The sequence below is a fragment of the Platalea leucorodia genome (assembly GCF_965183815.1).
Source record: "Platalea leucorodia genome assembly, chromosome: 2".
Classification (NCBI taxonomy): Eukaryota; Metazoa; Chordata; class Aves; order Pelecaniformes; family Threskiornithidae; genus Platalea; species Platalea leucorodia.
The window spans coordinates 4965684-4989956 of record NC_138824.1 but is presented as its reverse complement, the minus strand read 5'-3'; the positions used below and the strand labels follow the sequence as shown (position 1 = coordinate 4989956).

General features: G+C 41.6%; 1 protein-coding gene across 1 annotated transcript in view; it reads left to right on the top strand.

The window, feature by feature from the left end:
- The window catches only part of TENM4 (teneurin transmembrane protein 4), a gene marked incomplete at its 3' end in the record, with an annotated part of 426912 nt that overhangs the window by 39834 nt on the left and 362805 nt on the right, over positions 1–24273 (top strand). The window contains exons 2-3 of the mRNA XM_082337632.1: positions 14597–14885; positions 19247–19516. Of these exons, the coding sequence (XP_082193758.1) occupies positions 14663–14885; positions 19247–19516 (493 nt within the window). The 5' untranslated portion in view covers positions 14597–14662. The remainder of the gene's footprint in view (positions 1–14596; positions 14886–19246; positions 19517–24273) is intronic.

The following is a 24273-nucleotide window of genomic DNA, read 5'->3' as shown; positions in this document are numbered from 1 at the left end:
TCTCAATATTGTCCCTTGACAGAGGAAATAATTGAATGCTCTTCAGTTTGTGTCACAGCACCACGTCCCCAGTACATCTGGGACAGTACAACTGAAGCTACTGAACCCACCCTCAGATGAGCGAAGACGCCAAGGAGCACAGATCAGGCTCTGTGTTTCCCTAAAAGCAAACCAGATTTTTAAAAGCACCACATATTCCCCCTCCTTTCGCTTTTAATCGCCATTTGTGGGGTGCATCTGCCAGCAGCAGGACTTTCTGTGCGTGCCCGCATAGAGGGGCAAGGGTTGTATTTACACATCCACATGCTTCAAGAAAGCTGCGAAGACATCCCAGCCATTGGCGTTGGCAGGGCTGAAATATTCTCTCTGCTTTGGGGGATGCACTAATTGCCATCGCACCAGCTGTGAAGGGTCTGATGTGTGTTCCCCAATTTTAGCATCATTGTGGGTGTTTGCTTCCAGCCTGCTGTGCCTATCAAGGATGGGGAAAGGTGTTTTTATCTTTCATTTCCATTCCCATTAATACAGTTGTATTTTGTGAGGTATTTGTTTACATGAGTCTTCTCTGTTCGCACCTCTCAGGGGAGCCATTAATTTATCTGCTTTGCTTTCTGTCAACAGGAGTTGACAGAGGGAGTTATGGGTTAACTGCTCTGTTTAGAGCAAGTGGCAGGTGCTGGTATCACTCAAACTAAACGAAAATATAAATATCTCTTTACCTCCCCAAGAAATCAGCTTAAATGCACAGGCCTCAGTGTTTAGGTTCAACATGTTTATAAGCCTAATGACCCAACAAGGCATTGAACATGTTTAGTGACAGCTTGAACGTGAGGCTGCCCCAGACCCCAGCTACATATAATTATGGAATGAAAATTTTAAAAATGCCTTAATTACAGTAGGCACTATGCTTATAATGCCAGAGAGGAGTCTAATTTTGGAGAAATACCTGCTCCATCAATACCAGGCCTCCTGGAAGGTCCTCGGGGGGATCCTTGCAAATCGGAGGCTCCCAAGGTCACAGGCTACCTCTGAAAAAATTGCCAGTGCACTTTGTTATATGTCTTTTCATAGGTTCATTTTGGCTCACTCTGGGAAGGAGATTTCCAAAAGACTCCAATTTCTTAATTTTATTCCTTTTCATCCTCAGCTCTGACACTTTTGAAGGCTGAAATATGATGCAGTGCAGCCCATACCATAAATGTGAACGTTAAAAGGTTTTGTACAGGGAGCTGAGCTTATAAAGCCCCATTTTACTCCCCAAGCGAAATGAATGGAAAATACTTCCATGTAATTTAATGGGCTTTGGATCAGATGCACAGTTCATAGAAGCCATTGATGGTGTAAAACCCAGTACCAGCCAGGAGATGACACAACAAATTCACTCTTCACCTGTCATAAATATATAGAGAAAAAAGTGTTTTGTTTTTCTTAAAATATAGCTTATATGCAGCATTATTTACAAAACAAAAAGCTCAAGGGTAGTAGGGAAGATCTAATCTTTTTTTTTTTTTTTTTTTTTTTTTTTTCCTAACATTCATTTCTTTTATATGGAATACCAATAATTGCTACTGAAATAAAAGGAAAGAAAAAGAGGAAGAAAATGCTGACCGCATTTGACTGTTTCACTTTCAACAGTTTTCAACTTTTCTTGAAAACAGCGTAGGAAAGACATTGCAGAGAGAATAAAGTATTAACAGAAATTCCAGTTAAAGATAGAGAAACTTTGGTCTGTAAGCAAGGAGAAATGGATGAGATGTGGACTTGAAGCAGAGGGGTTTCAGCAAGGCAGCTTCCACGAAGCAGCAGCAGCAGCTCTCTTGGCAGAAACGGAGCAATATTATCTCTCAGAGTTACAAAATGTACATCTGATCATGGGTGGTACGGGCTAGAGCCAGAAAAGCTGTATTAGAAGCGTTATGAGAAACCCCCTGTTCCACTGCTTGAAAACTGACTAGAAATACAGATTTTTAGATCAGGCGAGATATTGCATGCCATGACCTAAAATGGATATGGCTCCATCTTCCAGTTTAGATGGTGGAAGAGAGTTTCCCTGTCTGTTTTCCTTCCCCCCCACCCCGTGTATTGCCCTCTTGCCTGAGCCAGTGCAGCTACTTGTGAAACCCCACTATAAAACCAGATTGATTTTAATCTAGCCCAATTAAAGTTGGGGAGGTTAAAAAAATAAAAAGATACGGGTTTGGCAGATAAGGGCTCTTGCTCTTTTTATTTCCAGACCATTTCCCTGATCTGCTTATGGTGTGGTTTTACAAACAGCTGCATCAGTATCCCCAGGGAGGCAGCAAGCAGCAGGGTGGCTGAGCCCTAGCAGGAGGGAACATCTCAAGCTGGGTTTGTCATCAGAAACATTGAAATGTGGAACCATTCCTCCACTGAGGTTGACATTTTCAAACCCAGGAGCCTGAACTTTGGTAAAAACAAACTTATGTTTAAAGGATTCTTGGCAATTGGATTTCCTGCGGATTTCTGCATCCAACAGATGTAAGCATTGATCCAGCTTCACTTGGGCAATGATATGTACAATGAGACATTTGGCTTCAGGAGATTATGACTGAGGATGTTGCTGTCTCCTCTGTCTCCATCTGTACCACTTCCTTCTTTACAGATATAATTGTTAGCTAATAAATTAACATTTGTATACCGCTTTGAGAATCATGAGCACCAAATATAGGTTTGTATTAGCTCATATCCTGGCAAAATATTTCTTTCATATAAATTACTTTTAATTTAATTATCCTCTGTGATTTTTAAAACATACAAAGTGGTTGGACCTCTGCTATTTATCATTCTTCTCTGCAAGAGTTTGCCAAGGTAGGAAGGAAATTGGGTCCAGAATTTATTGCAAAAAAAGCAGATAAGCATTTTACTTTAGGGTTCTTTAATGTCCATGATTCTGACGAGCCTAATAATCTTTGCAAATCATTAGCATGTCATGGCCCAGAATCCATCCTGAAACTGTATGATCTCACCTAATAAGTTTCTTGTTAGACTCCTAGACTCTCTCGGTCATCTTAATAGTGATACATGTCTCATAGATTATTTATTGAAATGACATGCTTAAAAGCATCAAACAAGACCCTTTACTTGGCTGTGAAACAGCTAAGAATGGTTATATCTGTTTTTCATAAACTGGGCCCAAAAGGTTAAATGACTTGTCCGGGATCACACAATAAATTAGTGGTACAGCTAGGCCTAAGAGAAACTAGTGCTGTTTCCCAGACTCTTGCTTCTCAGCAGTAGACATAACTATCTCTCCATCTCAGGAACAATTGCATGGTCCAAATTGAAGATGTTTTACTTGCTACTTAAACCCATGGACTTGATCTCTTAAATTCTCTTGCCTTTTGACCTTGTGCAAGGTCAGAAATGCACACAGTACACTGCAGGGATAGCGGCCTCATGATAAGCATCTAGCCTTGGTGTTTTGAGTGTGGGTTTTTTTTTCTCATTTTCCAGAAGATAGACTTTCCAGAGATAGAAAGTCACCTTATGACTTCTACTGAAAAGTTCACGATTCGGAGATAGCCACTGAATAAGACTGTGTGTTTTCCAGAATGCACTCTGCTACGCCTCAGTTAAATGGTGGAGCCTGCTACTGCGTGGCTTTTTTGTCTTTTACCTGGGAAGACAGATAAAGGATTGTGTTTGTTGCAACTATTTGAAACAAATAGTAATAATTAACATTTATATGCATTCTCTGCTTTCTAAGCACTGCACAAACACTAACTAATTACTCTTGGTTTAGTGTAAATTAATGTAATCCTACTCTGCTTTACAATCTATTTGCATCTTCTGTTGACTGAGAGCTAGTTCAATTACTTCTAATCTTTGGTCTAACTAGTCATTAAAGGTATGGCTACGAAGAGCCATTTACATCTTCAATTGCCTTCTCCCCTCCCCAACTGCTTCATTTGCTCTTCCCTTTTCTTCACACAATGTCTTTTTGCAGAATATTCCTCAAGCTGGATTCCTGAGCTCTCCTTCAGCAGACCAGTCAGCCTTTCCACTCATTTTGTTAAATGATACAAAAAACTTCCTCTGCATTATAAGAATGACTTAATAAGTCATTCTGTTTTGCCACAGAAAGCCATATACAGGACATGTTTTCCTATGGCAAACCAAACGACTTACCACTTAGTCACTAAATAGTGATCTTAGTACCAATAATCCAGAATTTAGTTTCCAGTTTGGACTTGGATAAACCACTTAATCTCTTGCCTAGCATTTTATCTGCTGAAAAATGTGAAAAATATTTGGCTTTCATGAATACTGGCACACAATCCAAGAACTCCAGCAAACAATCTTCTGAAGTGCAAACAGGAGCTGGGGTTTGCGCAGTCTCTGCCACTGACTGCCTGGGTGACCTTGTTCAGGTCGCCTCCCTTCCGCCTGCCTGTTCTGCCTGTAGCACGGGAGAGATGCAAATGCAATCCTTGAATGGCTAAATCATTAAGAAATCACAATCGTGCAACAACATGCATGAAGAACTCTACAGTGTGGTTAATCCAACCAAATTTAGACTCCTACTCTTGAACAAGTGAACCTAGAGCCCCCAGGAGTCAATGAAGAAAAAGAGTGACTTCTAGGTAATAATGTATCTATCTCTGTAATAGATGTCTAAAATACTTTTTTTAATGAATCTTGCCCTAGAAATGACTTTTTTTCTTCGCTGGCTGTAGAAGAAATCAAGTGCGACTAGTTTGGCTACAGGTGTCTGCAGGATTGATATTAAGACAAATTCTACTTATATGGGCAGCCTGTTCACCCCACCATGTAGATTTACAACTGAAGTATAAAATCAGAGTCTAAATTTTACCTTCTGAGTTTTTACCATGGTGGTAAAAACCCCAACGGTCAAAAATAAACCCTGCTGTTATTCTGATATCTTTGGCATGTAGGAAAGCAGAATTTTGCAAGGATGAGATAAATGCAATGTTTTATATTTTCACCTGAGTTACAGTATCACTTATCATTACCTTATTAAGCCCCCTCCTTAATACATCTTGCAGTCCTGCAGCATTTGTACATCTGGAAGAGTGCATCGAGGTCTATTTTGGAGGTCCGTACCCTGTACGAACTTGTCAGAGCTGAGCTGCAACCCAGCAATCAGGTGTAAGTCCTCTTGCCAGAATGTAGTCAGTGTCAAGCAGACAGTGATTTGTGGGGATGCCGGATGGAGTTCTTTTTGTAAGAGGGATTGCATCTGCTTAAAATCTCATCTTAGATACCTCTCCTTGTTACACCAATGAGGGAGCCCTTTGTTTAAGAAAAAAACCAAATAGCAATTATTTTCTATTTCTAATTTGCTATTTTTATCTCTCTATTTTTCCCCCATAGGCATTTTACCTAAGAAAAATATACCGCCTACTCCAAAAGCTTGATGTGTAATTGAAAGTTAAGCTTTGGACACAGTAGGGGTTATACTGATTAATCAATCCCTAGCATCTCTCAATGCACTCTGATTATTTCACAGAGAAGTCCTAAAATAAGTCCATAGAAAATCAGAAATCAATTCATGGGCCTTTGCAGTCTTTTTATAGATAATTCATATTTTAATAAACTTAGTTTGAAGTTGGACTCTTTGGGGGATTTTATCAGCACAAGAAAACAGACTTCTTTCTTTCCCTGCTGAAGGAAAGCAAGGACAGAATACCCAGTACCACAGCATCTGCGACAAGAGCAGGGACAATTTTACACATGATACTGTAGTAAGACAAGGACAGGTTGGCCTTGTGACAAATCCTGCAGAAGTTTTGGGTGTTAGTTACTCGAATACTGTGACCTGGACAAGGTACTTGCCTTTGCCTGCGGAAGCGGGACACTAATACTGACTTTTCCCTATGCTGGTTGTCCTGCCTGATTAGGTGAGAGCTTCCCTCTGCTGCAGGGAGCTCTCTGTCATACTGGTCTGCAGAGTATCTGTATAAATAGTGTTAATAAATGGCAGGTACAAACTGAATCTGTCCCTAGCAATGCTTTTTGAGCATACGTTTGAGTTTATTCCTCCAAATTCAGCTGAGCCTATGATACCGGCCATTTAATTGCAGTAGTGAAAGCCAATGCAAGCATAAACTATTAGTCTATTATTTTCACAGCCAAGCCAAAAAAAAAAAAAAAAAAAAAAGAAAAAAAAATAAAAAAAAATGTCAGATATTGCAAGTTTTACGTTACACCTCTCCTTCAATTCAAGCTGTCACCCTGTGAGCAGCTCAGACACTAGGCTGCATCCCAAGGGTGTAGAACAGGAGATGGGCTCTGAGCTCTGTTTCACATATGAGGTGCACACCAACATGACACTTTTACGAAAGGATACAGATAAATGACAAGGTTTATGCTTTCAACTTTATCTACCAATGGTTTTCTCTTTCTTAGTTTTCCTGCAGCAAGCACAGACACTCCTGACAGTGTCAATGTTTTTAGAGGCAGGATTAGAGCCTGCAGTGGTGACTGCAGGGAGAAAAAGTGGACTTGCCCTCTTTCCTAAAAGATTCCCAGCCTTCATTCAGTTCTCTTCCATGAGAGCAGAAATAATGCATAATAATGATAAATAAGATACATGTGAGAGTGGGTATGAGTTCAAAGCCTTGTTCTCATGGAAAGAGCTGTGAGCCCATCAATATCCCCATGGAAAACACAAGACTTGTACACACCAGGCAGCGAGTTTAAAGGAGAAAAGTGCTTTTTCACACAACACACAATCACATTGGAGGACTACTCACAGGATGTTGCAAAGACCGAAAGTATTTAAGAGTCAAATGGGATTAGACGAACTCTCAGAGAACAGGTCCATGAAGGACTGTCAACCCCAGTGGTCCTGCTATGAAATTTGCTGAACTTTCAGAAGTGTATCAAGAGGAAGGACCAACCTTATTCCTTAAATCACTGGTCCTAACCCCCTTCCCCTTCTTCTTTTCCAAAGCACCTACCACTGGGAGACAGGATACAGGGCTTGATGGTCCTTGACCCAGTATAATCACTCTCCTATGCATGATTTCAGGACCTCTTCACAGGATGGTCAACTCCTAGACACAACTGCATGACACACAACAGGCATGAAGTTGTTGAGTGTAGTCAGCTATTTGAGCAGTTAATGTACAACCCTGTAAAAAGTTTTCCTGTGTAAAAGACAGTTCAGTTGGCCTGATGCCTTACCAAGATTGATAGTTCTGCTTTGTATAGCTATATGTAAATAAGAGCTTTTGTTTCTCCCTATTTTTCCTAGAAGCTCACAGAAATGCAAGCATTGCCTATGACTGCATCAAGTCCATACAGGGGTAATAAAGATGTATAGTTTCCTTGTTCAGTTTACTTGGCAGAGAAACAGGGATACAGAGGGAGTGTGTCTAAGCGTGGGAATTCCCTCACCAAATGGTGGGATAAAGAGGTTGAATGAGTCAAGGTGTGCACGGGAGTTGTCTTGGGATCCTTGCTACATTTTCGTATGGGCCACCATTTTATTATAAAAGTTCCCTGTAGGCCACAGCAGACTAAGAATTAGATACAAAGCTTACCCAAGAGTGAGTACAAAGCTTACCACCCTGAGTGAGCCTTGTACGAGTCTTTTCTTATTGTCTAGGAGATAACTAGAGATTATCAAATACATTTTCTTGTTTTTCAGAAGAAAAAACTGACTGTTTTTTCTTTTCTGGAGGAAAAAGGAAAGACTCCTCCAAGCAGATTGAGGAAACCTGTGCCTAGGGCTTTCATCTAGACATATTCAAGACTTCCTCCTGTCTGATTCAAATTAAGGACTTAAATCTTAGTCTCCTGTATCCCATGTGAGAGCCCAAATTAGCAGATGGTGGGTGATGGAGGGAGAATGGGAATGCTTTAGTGGGATTAATTCAGTGACTACCTGCATTTGATGCCACGAGCTCTTTCTCACTCTGGGACTTGCTGATACACAGGCTGGTTTCACACAGTTTGTGGATGTCTGGAATATCACACACCCAAACCTTGAGTCTGACATAGTGAGTCAGGAAAAATCTGCAGGCTGAACCTAAATCGGTCTACATTGTCAGGCTGGCGCTTCTGGCATTTATTATTTAAATACCTTTATGCATTATCTATTAAATTGAGGTTCTGAAGAAAACCCACTTCATCCAACAATGGCTAAATAGACTCATAAAGAGTATTTCAATATAAACCCAAGATTGTTTCCAAAGTAATTTCCACTTTGGAGGAAACCAGAGTAGGGTTCTGATGACTGCAGCTGCAAACTGCTTATACTAGTCAAAAACTATGTGAAAGCTTTTTTAACTTCTGGCCCCAAAATCTTCCCCTAGTACAGGCTAAAGGCTGCAGCCCATGAGGGAAGACTTAAGGGTTTGTAAACCAGAAATAACTGAGATAATTGCATTCCAGCCCCCTTCATGCTTTCCCACCATACTTCAAATCTCAACTACTGTTTCAAGCTTTTCTGGGCCTCCAGCTCATTGCAGTTTTAGATTTAGTCACGAAAAGGTCAGAAACCACATCTTTCGGACAGGACGTTACCAATTGCCTAGCAAGTCTCTTAGCAGTAGAAGAAAGGCTTAGTGGTTGAGACCAGAAAAGGGAGTTTTTGTTACTTTGAGCACTGGGTTGAATCCAAGCAGTGTTAACCCGACTCTTCATTCTTCTCTCTTGTGCCTGCTTCTTTCCAAAGCCTTTGCCAAAAATGTGAGAGGATGTTATACCTACAGCTTAATTTATTTCCTACAAAGACCTCCTGGGACTGAACCTCTGTTATAAATCTGAAGCTTAAAGTTTAATAAAAAACACAGGAGTCTTTTATGTTATAGAAGAATCTCCCAGAAACCTGGTAAATAGCATCACACTGTTAACGCCATGGTTGTGTATTTGCTAAGATCAGATCATTGCAGCCTCTGATCACCTGGCAATACAAATTTGATTTGAATTGCCCCTAAGTACATGCCTAAATATCTGCTGAATACATCAGAACATTCAACACTACATTTATACCAGCTTTGTGTTTTAGACTTGGTGCGGAATGGCAGGCAATATCACAGATTTTTCTGGACAAATGGAAATGACCAAATAAGATTTCCCAGGTTCAACATTTTGTGTCATGAAACCAGAATACGGAGCATCAAACCCGGCATTTACATCCTCATGGAAGTGTGGTGCGACTGCCACAGTGGACTGTGCGGTTTCAAAGAAGATGTTAAATGTGAAGTGATGACTTGGTGTAGGACATTAATAACCACAGCCACAAAGTCATTTAAGTATCTGAACTCACAACATCTTTGGTTGCAGCTTAGGATCCTGAGTTGGAGCTAACTTCCCAAATAACATTGCTGGTCCGACCCCAATATCTGTTGGTGTTTTGGAGATTAATGTACAACGTGGCGAAAAACTTTCTCTCTTTTGACTCTGAGTGGGGTTTTCATCATTCACCATGGGATTTCACTGGTCAGACGCAACTGCAATTGTACATGCTCCACAGTCTTTCTGACTGAAAGGCACTATCCAAACATGAAAGAGCATCTTGTTAATAATACCTGAGGTTCATACTACTCTTCTCACACAAAGATTTCAGACATGCATTGGCCAAGATTTTTTAAATTAAGTATTCTGCTGTGCTTATGTGACTTGATTCTCAAAAAATCCAGGGCTCAATATCAGACTGTGCCTGGGAGATCACGACTCTCCTCTCAGTTCTCTTGCTTTCTTCTTGTACCACCTTAAGCAAGTCACTTTGACTTCCCATGCCTCATCTCTTCCTCTATAAAGTGAAGAAAAGGATACTTGCTCACTACTTATCAGCATTAGGTCTTAGTTAATGATTTGATTTGTGGAGCCCAAAGGACGGAAAATAAAATGCAGCTTGCTGCTCGGTATTCTGTGGCTGTGCTCATTCTACAAAGGGCAGCAGCAATAAAAAATTGCCCTAAGCAGTGGAATGAGAAGATCTACTTTAAGAAGACAAAAACCAGGCCCTGCCAAGTAAGACGATGCCGTTTTTGCATAGGCAGTTTTGTGGAGGAAAACAAACAACTATAGGAAGTCGCTTTCCTTCCTCCAGCACAAAGGTGGACCGAATCAACCCACCAGGATTCATGCTCGCATTTTCATAGAGACAAGGTATTTCACTCTTCCAGCTTTCTCAACACCCTGTTGCCATAACTATATAGAAAACACATAAAGCTACCGCTACCATTTAAACCCTCACATTTTGACAGAAAATTGGATGATATGACATGCTGCCTTCCAGAACAGGCGCTGTCTATCACCTTGCTGTTAATCTCTGTGATTAGTGACCTGCAATGTAAGTCAGCTATCAAAGACCACCTGTCCCTTTTGCTGTAAGCGCCTCCTAGCATATCGCTTTGTGGTGTCACACTCTCTTGTCTGGTTTTTGATTGATGGAAGTTTGTCTTTTGAGCGGTGACTCAGAAAATAAATCATTCCCCTTGCCATTCATTGAGTGCGATTCTGCAGCACAAAGCCGGTGCGGTTAATCAAAGCTCCAAAGAGCAACAAAAAGCAACAGAACCGAGAATGAGGAGGATAGATATAAAGGATAAAACATAATAAAAAGGATTATTTGGGAGCCAACCAAAGCAAAAGCAAAATAAAAAGAGCTGCAAATAAGCATTGTGTTTACTGCACTACTGCACCAGAACTAGAAAGCTGATTTTTTGTTCCGCTTCTTGACATATATGCAAGGATGCAAGAAGAGTCCCACACCTCTGAAAAATATAACTATGTCAAGGAGTCTGATTTCACAGGCTTTAGCATGTGAGTAACCCTTTCTGGGGTCAGTGGGATTTTTCTGAGTTGAGTAAGTAAAGCCTGAAGGATGCTTCCATTGTGAATTGTACTCCAAACCAGTTTGTGGTCCAGCTGGGATTGTACACTCAGAGGGCTGACAAAAATAAGAACGGCTATTGCCATTAATTGGCCTGGAGAAAAAAAAGAAGGTGAAATTTGATATGTTATGCAGACAGCAGTATGATGAAAGGATCAAACTGAGCCAGCAACACTGCATTACAGGACAAGAAAGTCCTTTCCAAATAGAACTGGTTCAGAGCAGAAGGCTTTTGTACTTTTATGGAGGGAGAAAGAGTGAAGAGATGCAAAGGACAATATTAGAAGCCTTGGTTTTTTATATCAGGTCCAGCAAGTTTATGGAAGCTTTTAAAATTATGAGGAGCAATCATGAGCTAGGGGCGGAAAGAAACTGGTGTTTGAGTATGTAACTGAGACGAGTGTGATTCTTTCTATTTGTGGTGTGCCAGAGAAGCCAGGAAAAATGTGAGGTGTTGATGGCACGGGTGAAATTGTAGCAGAAGTGAAGTCAAGACACAAGGAGTAGCAGATAAAAAATAATAATCATCTATCACAGAAACACTATGAGGCAAATTCCCTGACGAAACAACTCCATTGAAAGCAAGGTATCTAAAACATCTGGGAATTGGGCCATAAAAATGAGATGACAAGAACTGCATGTCCATGGAGAGGTGCTGGAAACTTACTTAAGTCATTTAAATGCAACAGTCCCTTCTTTAAAAAAAAAAAAAAACAAACTTCATTATGTGTTTTGGGGGTGACCTTTCTAGTTGAAAAGTGTCTCCTTACAAGCGGCAAGAGAGAGAGAAAGAAAGGGCTGAGGAGAGTTAAATTTATAAAGACATGAATGAATTGGGAATTGAAGTACTGTTATAGGGGAATGTGTATGTGAATGGTGCAAATTTACAGGGCTATTTTTGATCAACTGTAGGAGGAATTTCAGTTTTTCAGCACCTTTCTTTACAAAAAGAAAAACCTTCATCTGGTGGGAATTCAGTCAATTTCCTGATGGTTTTCTGGCCATTTCCTAAGTTGCAAGGTTACTAATGGTAATTACAGACCCTGTTTGTACCTTGTGGCTCTCACTGTGCAGAAAGGTTTTCTTGGCACGTGTGCCTCTCCCGCTAGAGGGTTTTTAAATGACTAGCCCTTGGTAGGAATTGCTGCAATACTCATGAGCAGATAGAAGCCACCTTTCCTCATTTCTTTCTCATAGAGTATAGCAACTGCTTCTCGCTCACATTTTGCTATCTCCATCCCCCGTGACAATAAACCACAATTTCAGTGTTCATTATAACAGCTCTTACTACAGCACCATTGTGAAGGAGCCTGTTTTAAGGTGTTTCAGTAAAAGGTATAACAAGCCTGCTCCTTTCGAGGATTTCACACAAACAGAGATGGTATAAAGGAGACAAACCAATTCAATAACAATTGGGGAAAAAAAAAAGTCACAATGTTTCAAGCCATAAGAAGCTCTGTTTTTTTTAAGGGAGGAAGACAGTGCACTGAAAAATGATCAGATGCTCTATTATTTTTACCTCTCTCCAGTGTGAAAGTACCAATATGTTTGCTTCAATGCAGCAAAATATCTACCAATATTTGGCAGATCTCTTACACACTATGACTATGTTAAATTGGTCCTTTAGCATAACACCATTTTGTTCACTACTGCTTCTACATTCAGGCCTTAGTTTTTGCACCTCTCAGGCCCTTACTCTGCAAAACATTTAACGTGTGTAAATTTTGGCTGGTGAGTAATCCCATTTGCATTCACTGTATTGAACATGAATGAATATAAGTCAGTGAGTGTGGTGGATTTAAACACATGTTTAAAATCAAAGTGGTGCTCAAATCTCTGCGGATGACTTAAGTAAAGCTCAATTATAAGACACTTCTCCCTTCTCCCCCATCTTTCCATTTGTGTTCGATAGTTTCTATGCATTTTGCTGACAAATAGGAAGTGTGAACTTGGTCTGCTGCCATCACTGGAATAGATTGGGAGAGAATTAAGTGGATTTTTTTTTTAAAGTAGTGTCTTAATTTCCGGGAAGAGTGCCACAGAAACCGTACAAGCTGTCGGAACTGGGTTGTGTCATTGCAAAGTTCATTTTGGAGGTTAAAGGGACAAAACCCAGAGAGCAGTCTTAGCAAAGTCAGAATTGCAGAAACAGGAGTGGGACCCTCTTTTGCTTTGCCCAGCTGCAGGTATCTCACAGCTGTCCTGCAGCTCTTGCTCCCTCCTGCAGTCTCTCTTCAACTCAAGAATTTTCTTAGTTATGCTTGTGACAGCTTGGCAAGTGAGGAATTCGTAATAAAACATTGTCTTCAAGCTCCTGCATTAGTCTTATGACTTGTAGGTTATCAGAACCTGTGCTAAGAGCTTTCCATCCTTCACAGGCTCACAGTTTTGAGAGCCACAAATGCTACATTACACCACATCCCCTTAAGCTGACCTGCACAGCTCACAGCACATCCATCCTCGCCTATTGTACCATAGCTGTGTTGTGCTGCAACACAAATCCAGGGCACAGCATCTGCAGCAAGGCTGGGGTCTAAGAGTCATGGAGGAGTAAGATTTTATTAGTATGTTCAGGATTTAGCCTTTCAAGAGAGAAAAGCCAACAGAATATGACTCAGTCCTTGCCAATGCCTTTCTGTACATATTTGCTATGAAAAAGACCAAGAACTGATCGGTGTTTCCCGATCTTCTTCCTTTCTGTTTTTAAGTACTGCTAGTAAACAACAATATCCTGGTGTGGCATTTAAAGACTCAGCTTCTGTTCTTCAGTGGTCAGGAGGACTCAGTTCCTGAGAAACTCAGCCTGTAATTACAGATTTCAATGTCTGGTTTGTGGGTTTTATCAGTATTTTTCCTCATAAACCAGTTTAGGTATTCAAAAACATATTTTACCATCTTGCTGCAAGTCATTGACTTTTTTTCTGTGGCTTCTGTTGAATCTAATAAACTTAAAGTGAAAAGACAATTTATTAATTATTTTGACAAAAATACTTCTAATACATGTTTCTGATATCAATTTTCCCTGCGTGCAGATGTGTGGGCTTGCATACCAGTGCATATATATATTGGTTTTCCCACAGGCATAAATCCCAGGCCATGCTGGTACATGAAGCAGAGCACTATCATTTATTTACACTTTCTCAACTCTGCTTAAGTTCTAATATATTTCCAGCTGAGTAAAGATGAGCTCTCTGAATAGGAAGACATTTTCATCTGATTTCCATCCATATCTCACCCCTTCATTCTTCTTTTTTCCCTCTCCCTTCCCACTTGCCTTCTTACATTGTCTCATTCTTTTGTTCATTCCTTCTAACCTCACGATCTATCACAACACTTTTAAAACTATAGGACAGCATTTTTCCAAAGTCCTCTGTCTGCCCAAATAGAGACTTTTCATCATGGCCTGATTTCCCAGAGATTAGGTGACTGATGTACTGAATACATACCTCCTGGAGGTGTCTGAATCGCTTCCCATGGAAAGAAGACATAGAAAATCGCAATCAGTTTCCAATCCCCAAGTGCGTGCCCAGTTCAGACAGAAGCAGGTTGCTGCATGTGTGTGTCCCGCTAGTTGTGGCAGTTATTAAATGACTTGCACATAACTGACCCTTGCTTTCCATCGGTAATGGTTCTAAGAGGGTTTTCCTGCAGTCCATTAAGTAACCTCTTTTTTGTTCATTGCAAGACTGTATAAAGAAGGCAAATTAGCCTTTGGGTGCCCAAAGGCGTGAACCTAGATCCTATTTCTTTTACTCTCTCTTTCAGGTTATTCCAATCTGACCACCACACGGACGTCATTATTTTAATGTTGAATAGTCAGACAAGGGTGCCATGGATGTAAAAGAAAGGAAACCGTATCGATCTCTGACTCGGCGCCGCGACACTGAGCGTCGCTACACCAGCTCTTCAGCTGAGAGTGAGGACAGCAAGGTACCCCAGAAGTCCTACAGCTCCAGCGAGACCCTGAAGGCTTATGATCAAGATTCCAGGTTGACCTACAGCAATCGGGTCAAAGACATGGTGCACCAGGAGGCCGATGAATTCTGCCGAGCAGGTGAGAACATTTCAGCAGATGCTGCTGCAACCAGCAGGAGTTAATCAGCTGAGAGCTGGGGCTGGGTGGGAGGCTACCTTTGAAGGATTCTGAGGCCAAAAGCAAGATATAAGGAAAGAAAGCAACAAGGAACATCTTCATTGTATTGCACAGATGTAGGATGTGTGCAAACCAATGTCCTTAAGTGGGATACCACTAGCCTGTGTTCATTAGCATCTACTAAGACACATTTTCTGTGTCATTTTCTGTGTCTTAGTCTTTCTGCCTCCAATAGCCCTTTTCCACTTCCCACCATGAGACCAGACCTCCTATGCGCATGCTGCACAGTACTGACATGGCGTGGAAAGTCCCTGCCTCCTCAGGAGACCTTTTCACTACGCCACGTGCCTTCTCTGTCATGAAGAAAGTCAACAAGGATCCCCAGGCAGAAGACAACCAGGGGAGGGTGCCACTGTCCACACTGCCCATTTGGGCTAGAGCAAAACCCAAGAAGCCTGGAAGAAGGGAGGCATTTGAGCTGCAGATGGGATGAACCACCCTCAGCATTGTGCATGGCCTGCAGGCTGTAGGTTTGAGATGGGAACTTGCTCCAATATTAGAAGAGTGGTAAAAAAACACTTTTAGGACTTTTAAGACTCCATTTAGTGAATCTGGGTCACAGGAGCTGTGAAGATGTGGAGGTTCACGGGTCAGCATGGGCTCCGCAGTCCTAATACAGATTCCAGATATTCTCCTTTTTATCGCTAGCCTGAAGTCAGTGCAGTCATATTTTCACTGCTGCTGTTGCCTACGTGAGGTAGATTTCTGGCCCCTGCTACAGTCTCATCTTCAGTTTTCTGTAGAGACACAAATGGCTTAGTTCAGAAACCAAGCAGGGCTTCATATAAATTATTTTTAGAAGTCCATCAAGAAAAGCATAAAATGACAAAGCGAGTCAAATGGAGTAGGCAGCATTCCAGACAATGAGCATAAAAGAGCTGACCCGGGCTGCTCTGAGCACACCCTCTGCGGTTTGGAGAAGCTGATTCCCCAAAGGGAATGCATACAACTGCACTCGTTTAACTTGGGGGCTGCTTAATTTCACACTTCAAACACCATGCAGTTGTGGTTTTGCTGCAAGACTCATCTTTAAAGCATGCACAAGCAAAATGACTTGCAGAAGTATCTTTGTGCACATGGCTTTGGTGTTTGTACTTCAGGATAACTACAACAGGCAATAATTAACAAAAGGGCCAATAGGTGTTGTAAGTAATACTTTGCAATCATAAAAGGAGTTTCCCTCTTAGCAACTCTGAAGTACTTCATCCCCTCTAAGGAATCTACGAAGTTATAAAGAAAAGGAAACCTTTTAGGTCACTGAGTTTGCTCACTTCATACAATATATTCACCATGCAGGATAGATGTGAATTAGTACAGGTCAGCGGTTTTCAACCTGAGGGTCTATGAGGCCATGCAGGTCCATGGACGTCTCCTAAGAAGCCCACAAAAGATAAATAAGAAAAGCCAGTCTGCTGACAGGGAGTATAAATTTGCTATACACAAGTTCATACTTCCCTAGGAAAATTTTGTTGGGTACTGAGAAATAGTGAAAACCACTGGTCTAAGTGGCTGAAATTAATTGAGAAGAAGTTAAGATTAACAACATCAGGGCACCAGTTCTACTTCTGATACATCACCCACAGATTTTTCAATTTATAATTTTCTCCCAGTTTATCCTGAAAGTCCCAAGACTGGCCTGAAGAGTGTTAACAATTACCCCAGACTTTCCGTGGCACATTTTCCACTGGCACAAAGCCATGAATGGACCTCACTTTGTGGTGCTGCTTGGGTTCATGCCAACTGAAACCAAGCCTTATTAGCGTGCTCGACATCAACAAGGCAAAGTGAATTTCTCTCCTGCGTTGGTTTGGAAGGCAGAGGAGGGAAACATTTCAAATTGACCAAATAAATTCAGTAAATAAACAAGTCAGCATTTAAATGGTTTTAGCTAGAGTGAGAGTGCCAGCAAACGCGCAAGTCAGCACAGGAAAAAATAGACCAGATCTGAATTAAAAAGCCTCAGATATTTATTATCTTCCTTTTATTGACTTGAGTTCTTCCAGCTTAAAAGGCAACAGTGAGCATAGAATATGAAAATCGATGCATCTCCTGCTGTTTATTGCAAATAAATTTGATTTTCAGTTAATTGTAGCAGCCATTTTTCATAATTTATGAGCTACTGTTACTGGAGAGCATCAGTCACGCTGCACATTGATGTGTCTGATGATGTTGGCTTGTTTCAGGGGAAGGTGGAACTCGCCATCAGTGACTGAAACGTGCAAACAAAACCAAAAGATGACATTTTTCAGTACTCCATGGAGGATGGTTTAAAAACTATCTGGCCTTGCACAAAAGTCAAAACTGGAAGAGACGAGAGAAGTCTCTGGAGAGAGACTGCTTCCTTACGTTTATAACTTAGGTCAAGTTCATTTGCTGCCTCATGCCGTGGAGCAGCAGAGGATGCTCTCTCAGACTGCTTTGCAATCAAGTTAAATGGATTAATTTGCCACAACCTTGCACTGTGCTCCCTGAGCAAGGCCCTAGGATTTGACAGAGGTGTGAGCCCCAAGCAACCTTATCTGTCCACTCTGTCTGAAAGCTTTAATCTTGTTTGGTCAATTAAAAAGGTGTGAGGTTCATGAATGCTTTATATAGTTTGAGCGCTCTCAGCTGTAGATCCGTAGCCAGCTGAACTATGGTTATTTCTTCCTGACGTCAAACAGTTCCTTCTCCAAGCTTTATGTGGAAATGTTGTCCAGTCCCATTATTCACCTTGCATTCAAACATCTTCTCTCTGCTCACTATGAGCTGCATAGCCAACCAAATTAAAAAGTGTAATAAAATAGCATCTACTCCAGGCTAGCTGATCAGACGATGCATGTGTGCTATAATACAAGAGACCTTCCCCATACAGCAGGGCTCAGGGACAAGCCAGGGAGTTTCCACAAGCGTGAAACCAGACTCCGGAAAAGTAGAAATCTGACTGTTTCTATTGGATACATGTTTTCCAGCATGTGATATTTAACTTCAACAAATGGAAATGTGAGGAGAGCCACATGCATGTGTGGTTTTGAGCAGGGAGAGAATCATAACTCAGTTGTGGATACAACCTTGAGGTCCAGACCTGATGAACTGATTTCAATAACAAGTAGGTATGAACTTCAAAGCTAGGTTTGGTCCTGAACTTTCCTGGAGATCATGCATTCAGATTTATCTTGTCAAAACATGCCTGAGCTGCAAACACTGCTCTAAAACTGAGTGTGTGGCCTGCGCATAGATTTGGCAGGTTCCACCTCTCTTTTTATTGCAAGGGATTTACTTATTGAAATAATGGGAAGAAGCCAGCTACACTGAATTTGATCACCGGTGTTGGTGTTTGGCCATGATCCAGGGCCTGATGCCTCCTACCGGTTATAGATAAAGTTCCTTAATCCACCCCATCAAGGCATAGCGTAACAGGAGCAGGGGTGCATTGTGCCGCATAAATGCACGGTACAACTAAAGGCATTCATGGGTGGCCAAAATCTTTTAAAGACATTCAGGGCTCAAAAATAAAAGCACGCATTAATAAATAAATGTGGATTAAAATGGAGCCACTAATTGCTCTCCCCAGCTTTCTTGTGCAACTTTCTGAACAAAGTGTGCTAATATTTGAAGCCTCATTCACATCGATTCAGTCCAATTTTGAAGCTCTGCAGGTAACTAGACACGAACTTAAGAGCCATTTTTCAGGTTATATTTTTAGTCAGCTAAACAATTGCATCTATTTGCAGCCAAATAACCTCTGCTGTGAATGTATCAGAATGAATAGCTAAACTGAGTCAAGGTGTGAGTGGTCAACAAGGGGAAAGTGAGATCGCCAAAGGAAATTTAAATCCCCAGTATGTAATTTCAGGGATTTCAATGAACAGAACCCACTCAAATTTCCTATTGTAGTAGAGCTGCCAGGTGTACGGTAGGACTTTTGATCACTGCATGCTTCATTTTGCTTTTCTCCCAAGAAGATTACTTTTTGCCTCTCCTAAAGAATTTCACTATTTCTCCATCTGTCTTTGCTTTCAAATTTGATTGTATCATTGAACATGCCCTGAGTTTTCATCAGGTTCCAGAAGCAGGAATCCAGCTGCTTATTAGTCTTGGCATGGTCACTTGGTCTCCCACTAACCAAGACCACAAAACAGGGGAATTTTTGGTATGACGTTAGGACTTGGGAGCTGCTGTGCCCAACTTGAAGAGAGAGGATGAACGGTTCTGCCATTGTCTTGTGCTAGATGAAACCATCCCCTATTAAAGAGTAACCAGGCTGCTGTGTTTTCTCCCAGGAGCCAACTTCTCTTTGCGAGAGCTGGGTCTTGAAGACGTGACACCCACACATGGGACTTTGTACCGGACTGATATTGGGCTGCCTCACTGTGGCTACTCCATCAGCGCCGGCTCGGATGCTGACACGGAGGCAGACGTGGTCATGTCGCCCGAGCACCCCGTGAGGCTCTGGGGACGCAACACCAAGTCTGGACGCAGCTCCTGCTTGTCGAGCCGGGCCAACTCCAACCTCACCCTCACCGACACGGAGCATGAGAATACCGAAACCGGTAAGTGGTGACAGCGCATGCGATGTCAGCCTTGAGCTCCACCAGGAATGCCTCTTCTTACCACTCCACCTTAATCTTCCTTAGGTTTTGTGTTGTGTTTTTTTTTTTATCAGACTCGGTGAAAACACTCTTCTAATAGCCCCATGTCGTGGCCTTTTGTACTGTCCTACAGAGTGTTTGTTAATAAACTGCTGGAGAAGCTCCTACTTATTTATCACAGCGACAGAGATCATTAAGTGGCTGTAATACTCTCTCTGCTTTTTGTAGCGACCTTTCAGGCAAAAAGCATTTAAATCTCCCCTCCCCTGGCTGATGCTGCTCTTATCTTTGCTACAGATTTTCGGGGCAGATAATTCCCTTCTTTTCCTCGCCGGTTCCTTGACAGGAGCCGTTTCATTTATGTAAATCAGCTGACTGCTCTCTGAAGGAAAACGATGGTGAAATATTTTTAGAAGACTTTTTCTTCGTGTGAAATAAAAGCTGAAGGTCACAGATTTTTTATCTCTGTAACTTTGTGTCCCCAGCTGCGGGGACTCCTGCATGCTTTTTGTAGGTCTGCGAACCTTTTGGTCAGCAGTTCTGCCAAGCAGTGTAGGAAGGAGAGAGGATTTTGATTCAATTGCAGCTTGACCTGGGGGTTCACACAGCCCTATATGCCTTTGCACCTTTAATTCAATTATGGCACAGCCTGCTTCTTAATATAGCCGCTGCGTACAAGTCATCGGGAGCTTGAGCTCAGCGCAGAAAGCTGATGTGAAATGACTGTATTGCTTGTTCTCTTTATGCTTTTTGCCACAGTATTATAGTGACAAACGATGATAACTTTTCCTTGGGAAGCCATGACACGGTGAGACATACACCACCCACATGATTTTATGTTTAACTCCAACAAAATTACAGTAGAAGCTTAATAAGTTTCTGCTCAGAGATAATGATATATTAGCAAAGTTCAAAGACAAATGGCCTTGTGTTTAAAGGATGTACAGAATACTCTTTTTAAATTATCTTTAAAATATTTTTTTTAAGTTTCTTAGGGTAGTATTGTACAGCTTTGCACCCGTTAGGGCAGGCAGATGCGCAGTGCCAGATTATAGCATTTTCCTTCCAAGCCTTGTGTTTTGATAGAAAACCAGAGGGATCACCAGGGTCAATTAGAGTTTTACACGCTCCCAAGAAATCACTAGAAATCCACTAAAAGCAAACACCTTGCACTTCCATCCCATTCTCCTGTACCTAAGGCTCTTTCTTGTGCTTTTCATGGTGGTGTATCAGCAGCTGTGATCCTATCCCATACATTTTTCTTTCCATGCCTACTAAGAAAAGCAAAGCACAGAATTTTAGTCTTTTTTTTTTTTTTTTTTTTTCTTAAGAGAGAAGAATTACATTAGCTGCTGGAGTCTTTTTCACTGGTTTCCGTAATGCTATCTCTACATGTACAAAGCAACTTTGTACCTACAGATCACTTACAAATGAAATTATATTAGCAACAACACATTAGCAACAGCACGTGCCTTGAAAGGCTTTACTGAAACTAATAACAGAGGCAGTAGTACTCATGCCAGGACTGAGACAACCTCCAATTCCTCTTCCCTTAAATTTAATGACACACTAACCATTTGTTGAACCACCATTTCATAGCAATTAGAAAAGGGAAGACAGAAAGCTAGAGAACATACCTACAGGTTTTTTACGTGCTGGACAAATGCAGGAGTTTCTTTGGACCGTAGGCATTTGCAATCTTAGATGTTGAGTGTTTTGAATGAGAAAGGCTATATCATACTCAAAAATACAAAGTCTGTTGAATAAATAACATCTAGAGAGCAGTGCTGTCCGGTGTGTAACTGTATTGTTCATATTGACAAAAAAGGGGTGGTGGAACTCAAGGGAAAATATTACGATCCAAACTGTGCTGTTGCGGAGCTTCAGCCGATGCTTAGACTTTCCTGGGAAGATAGCAGAGACATCAGCCAGGTTCAGGGCAGAAAAACTAGTCCAGAGCTTAGAGAAAGACATATCATTTCAATATAGGGATTGCAGTTGAACTGGTGATATAAACGTATCCAAACAGAGGTTGCAAGGGAGGAAGAGAAGAAGGGCTAAGGACAAGCCTAAACTGCACACAAAATTTGGACATTTTCATTTTGTAATTGCATGGCACAGATAAAGGTGTGAGAAACTTTTGCACACAAGACCCTCACAACCTGAAACCTGCTGTTGGAGAAAATGAAGCCTGAGATCCTCCCAGAAGCTTTGCCTAGCCAAGGCAAATGTTGCTCTGTGTTTCCTCCCTCTGCACAGAAGCAGTGTTACTCTGGGCCCTCCACTGCTAGCTATCACACAGGCTATTTTGAGAAATCCCAGATTTATAGGAGAAATGTTTTCAAGAAGACATGAAATTTTGCTAATGGCAGCATAAAGTAACATAATGCTATGACTCAGTTTACAGGATACCTTTATTAGTCAATATTAATTGTTGACAGTATTGATAGAAGTTATAGCCTTTAGCTGAAGTCAATATGGAGCTTTATGAACCTGCCATCAATAGAAGATTTTATGGAGGCCATTAAACCAACTTTTCCAATGAAGGTTAACATCAGCAATTTTTATGCTGTTCATTATTTATCCAAAATAAATAATCAGAATTTACTTCTGATGTTTGTAAATCCAAAGCTGTCGAAGCTCAATTCTACCGAGACATTTATGGTGTTCTTAGAAAATGAGAGGTCTGGCTCCCTCAAAAAGCAGGTTTGCTTTTATTTCAGAAGTGGTGATGCCTTGAAGGAACAGATACACTTCTCAGTAAGTGCAGCCACAATCCACTCCTCTGTCTTTAAGGGAACCGATGAAGTGCTCTGGTTCCATGGCATATTACAGTCCGTAAATCACTTGCACAGGCAGCTGGCATGAAAAGCCATGCGTTGCTTTATCTAAACTGTTCCCAGGCTTTCCAGGAGGTTGAATACTTTTACTAGGTTAAGAGTTTGTTTTCACTGAAGAGTTAGCTTGAACTCTGGCATTGCCCTGAGTTCAGACCCTGCACACTCAAACAGCCCCAAAGGCTTCTCCTCCGTTGAGCAGTGCTTTTCACTCAACCTGGATGGTCACTTTTCAGAGCAAGGGGACAGAGGGGACGACACGAGTTACTGCACCTTGTCCAGGGATAATGCCATCACTCTGTGTTGCTAATGTAGCAAGCACTTCATGTAGCTCAAGGGTTATCCTGCAGTGTGACCATCTAGGCTAAGCTGGAATTGTGAATTTACACTAACAGTTCAGACCCATGCACAGGGAGGAGTTTGGATCCTGGAAGTCTGGCAATGAAGTTAGGAGAACCTCTTTCCTATACCAGTTCGCACTGTTTCTCAGCAAGACAGATTGAAGTTCCTGAAGTGGTCATTTGGATCTGAGCCTGGAGTTAACTGGCATTATCTTAGGTAACCCTGAACAGGCTTTGTACTGAGCCAGCAATTGTTTAATATAGAGAAGAGCACAATGAAGGAGAACAAGGTAATAGTCTTCCAGAAATTGACTTATTTTGCAGCAATTCAGTCACATACTAAAAGCAAAATACTTCTAAGTGTAAAGACATTTCAATAAAAAATACAGTACCACAGAATAATCTGTGTTGGAAGGCATCACTGAAGGTCTCTGGTCCAGTTTCCTGCTTAAAGCAGGGCTAACTTTGAGGTCCCATTAGTGTCCTCAGTTACACCTTGAGCATCTCCCAGGATGGAGGGGCCACAACCTCTATGCCCTGGCTCTGGTGCTGACCACGCTCGCTGTGAACAACTCTTCTTCTAAGAGCTAGTCAGAACTTCCACTGCCGCAACTTGTGTCCATTGCCTCCCGTCCACTCACCAAGCATCCCCAGGAACAGTGTGACTCCATCTTGTGTATATCCCCACACCGAAAATAGTTAAAAGACAGCAGCTAGATCTCCCTTTAGCCATCTCTTCTCTGAGCTGAACAAAGCCACCTAGATCCTCCTCTTGTAGGCAGTTAGGCACTAGAAGAGATGGTCAGAGGAGTCTGGGGAACTCCAATGTTAAAAGTTTTTAGGTGTAAACTAGACAAATAGCTGCTGAGAACCGTCTATATTGGATGCTGCCTCAGTCAGAATGGCTGTACATGCTGGCCTCTTGAGCATCCCTCTTTCTCCAGCTTCAATAGTTTGTAGCGTTGTTGATCTTTCTTTGACTTCAGGGGCGTGCAGGACTGTTCAGACTGGGCGCTGAGCACCTCAGGCTTTTGCACTGCCTAGAGCACTCCTAACAGATGTAGAGATGGACAGTGTTTGTGTGGAAGCACTCATGAAACAGGCTCTGAATATTTCCTTTGAGTCTTACCCCAGACCTGCCCAAACTGTTACGAATCATGCTGGTAGTCCCCAGCTAGATCTGAACATGAGACATGGGCAGAAAATGTAGATATACCCATACAGAATCCCTTCCCACAAAAAAGAACCATTTTATTCTTTGCTTTCAATGTGATAAAGAGCTTACTGGTTTATTCAGCACAGTCACTGCAGGGTTACTTTAGACGTGGGCTAACAGCATTTTTAAAATTTGTCTTTGTGAAAGTGGAGTTCCAGCCCTTTTCTAAAAAAAAACTAAGTACAGTTTAACTTCCGGCTATTCCAAATAAGATGAGGCAAACTAAGGATTCACTTTAGTTTTAATCTGGGCTTAGTGTTAATATCCACCAAGGGACGTAGTTGGTTAAATATGAGAGGGAGCAGTAGAGAGGGGGAGCGGTTT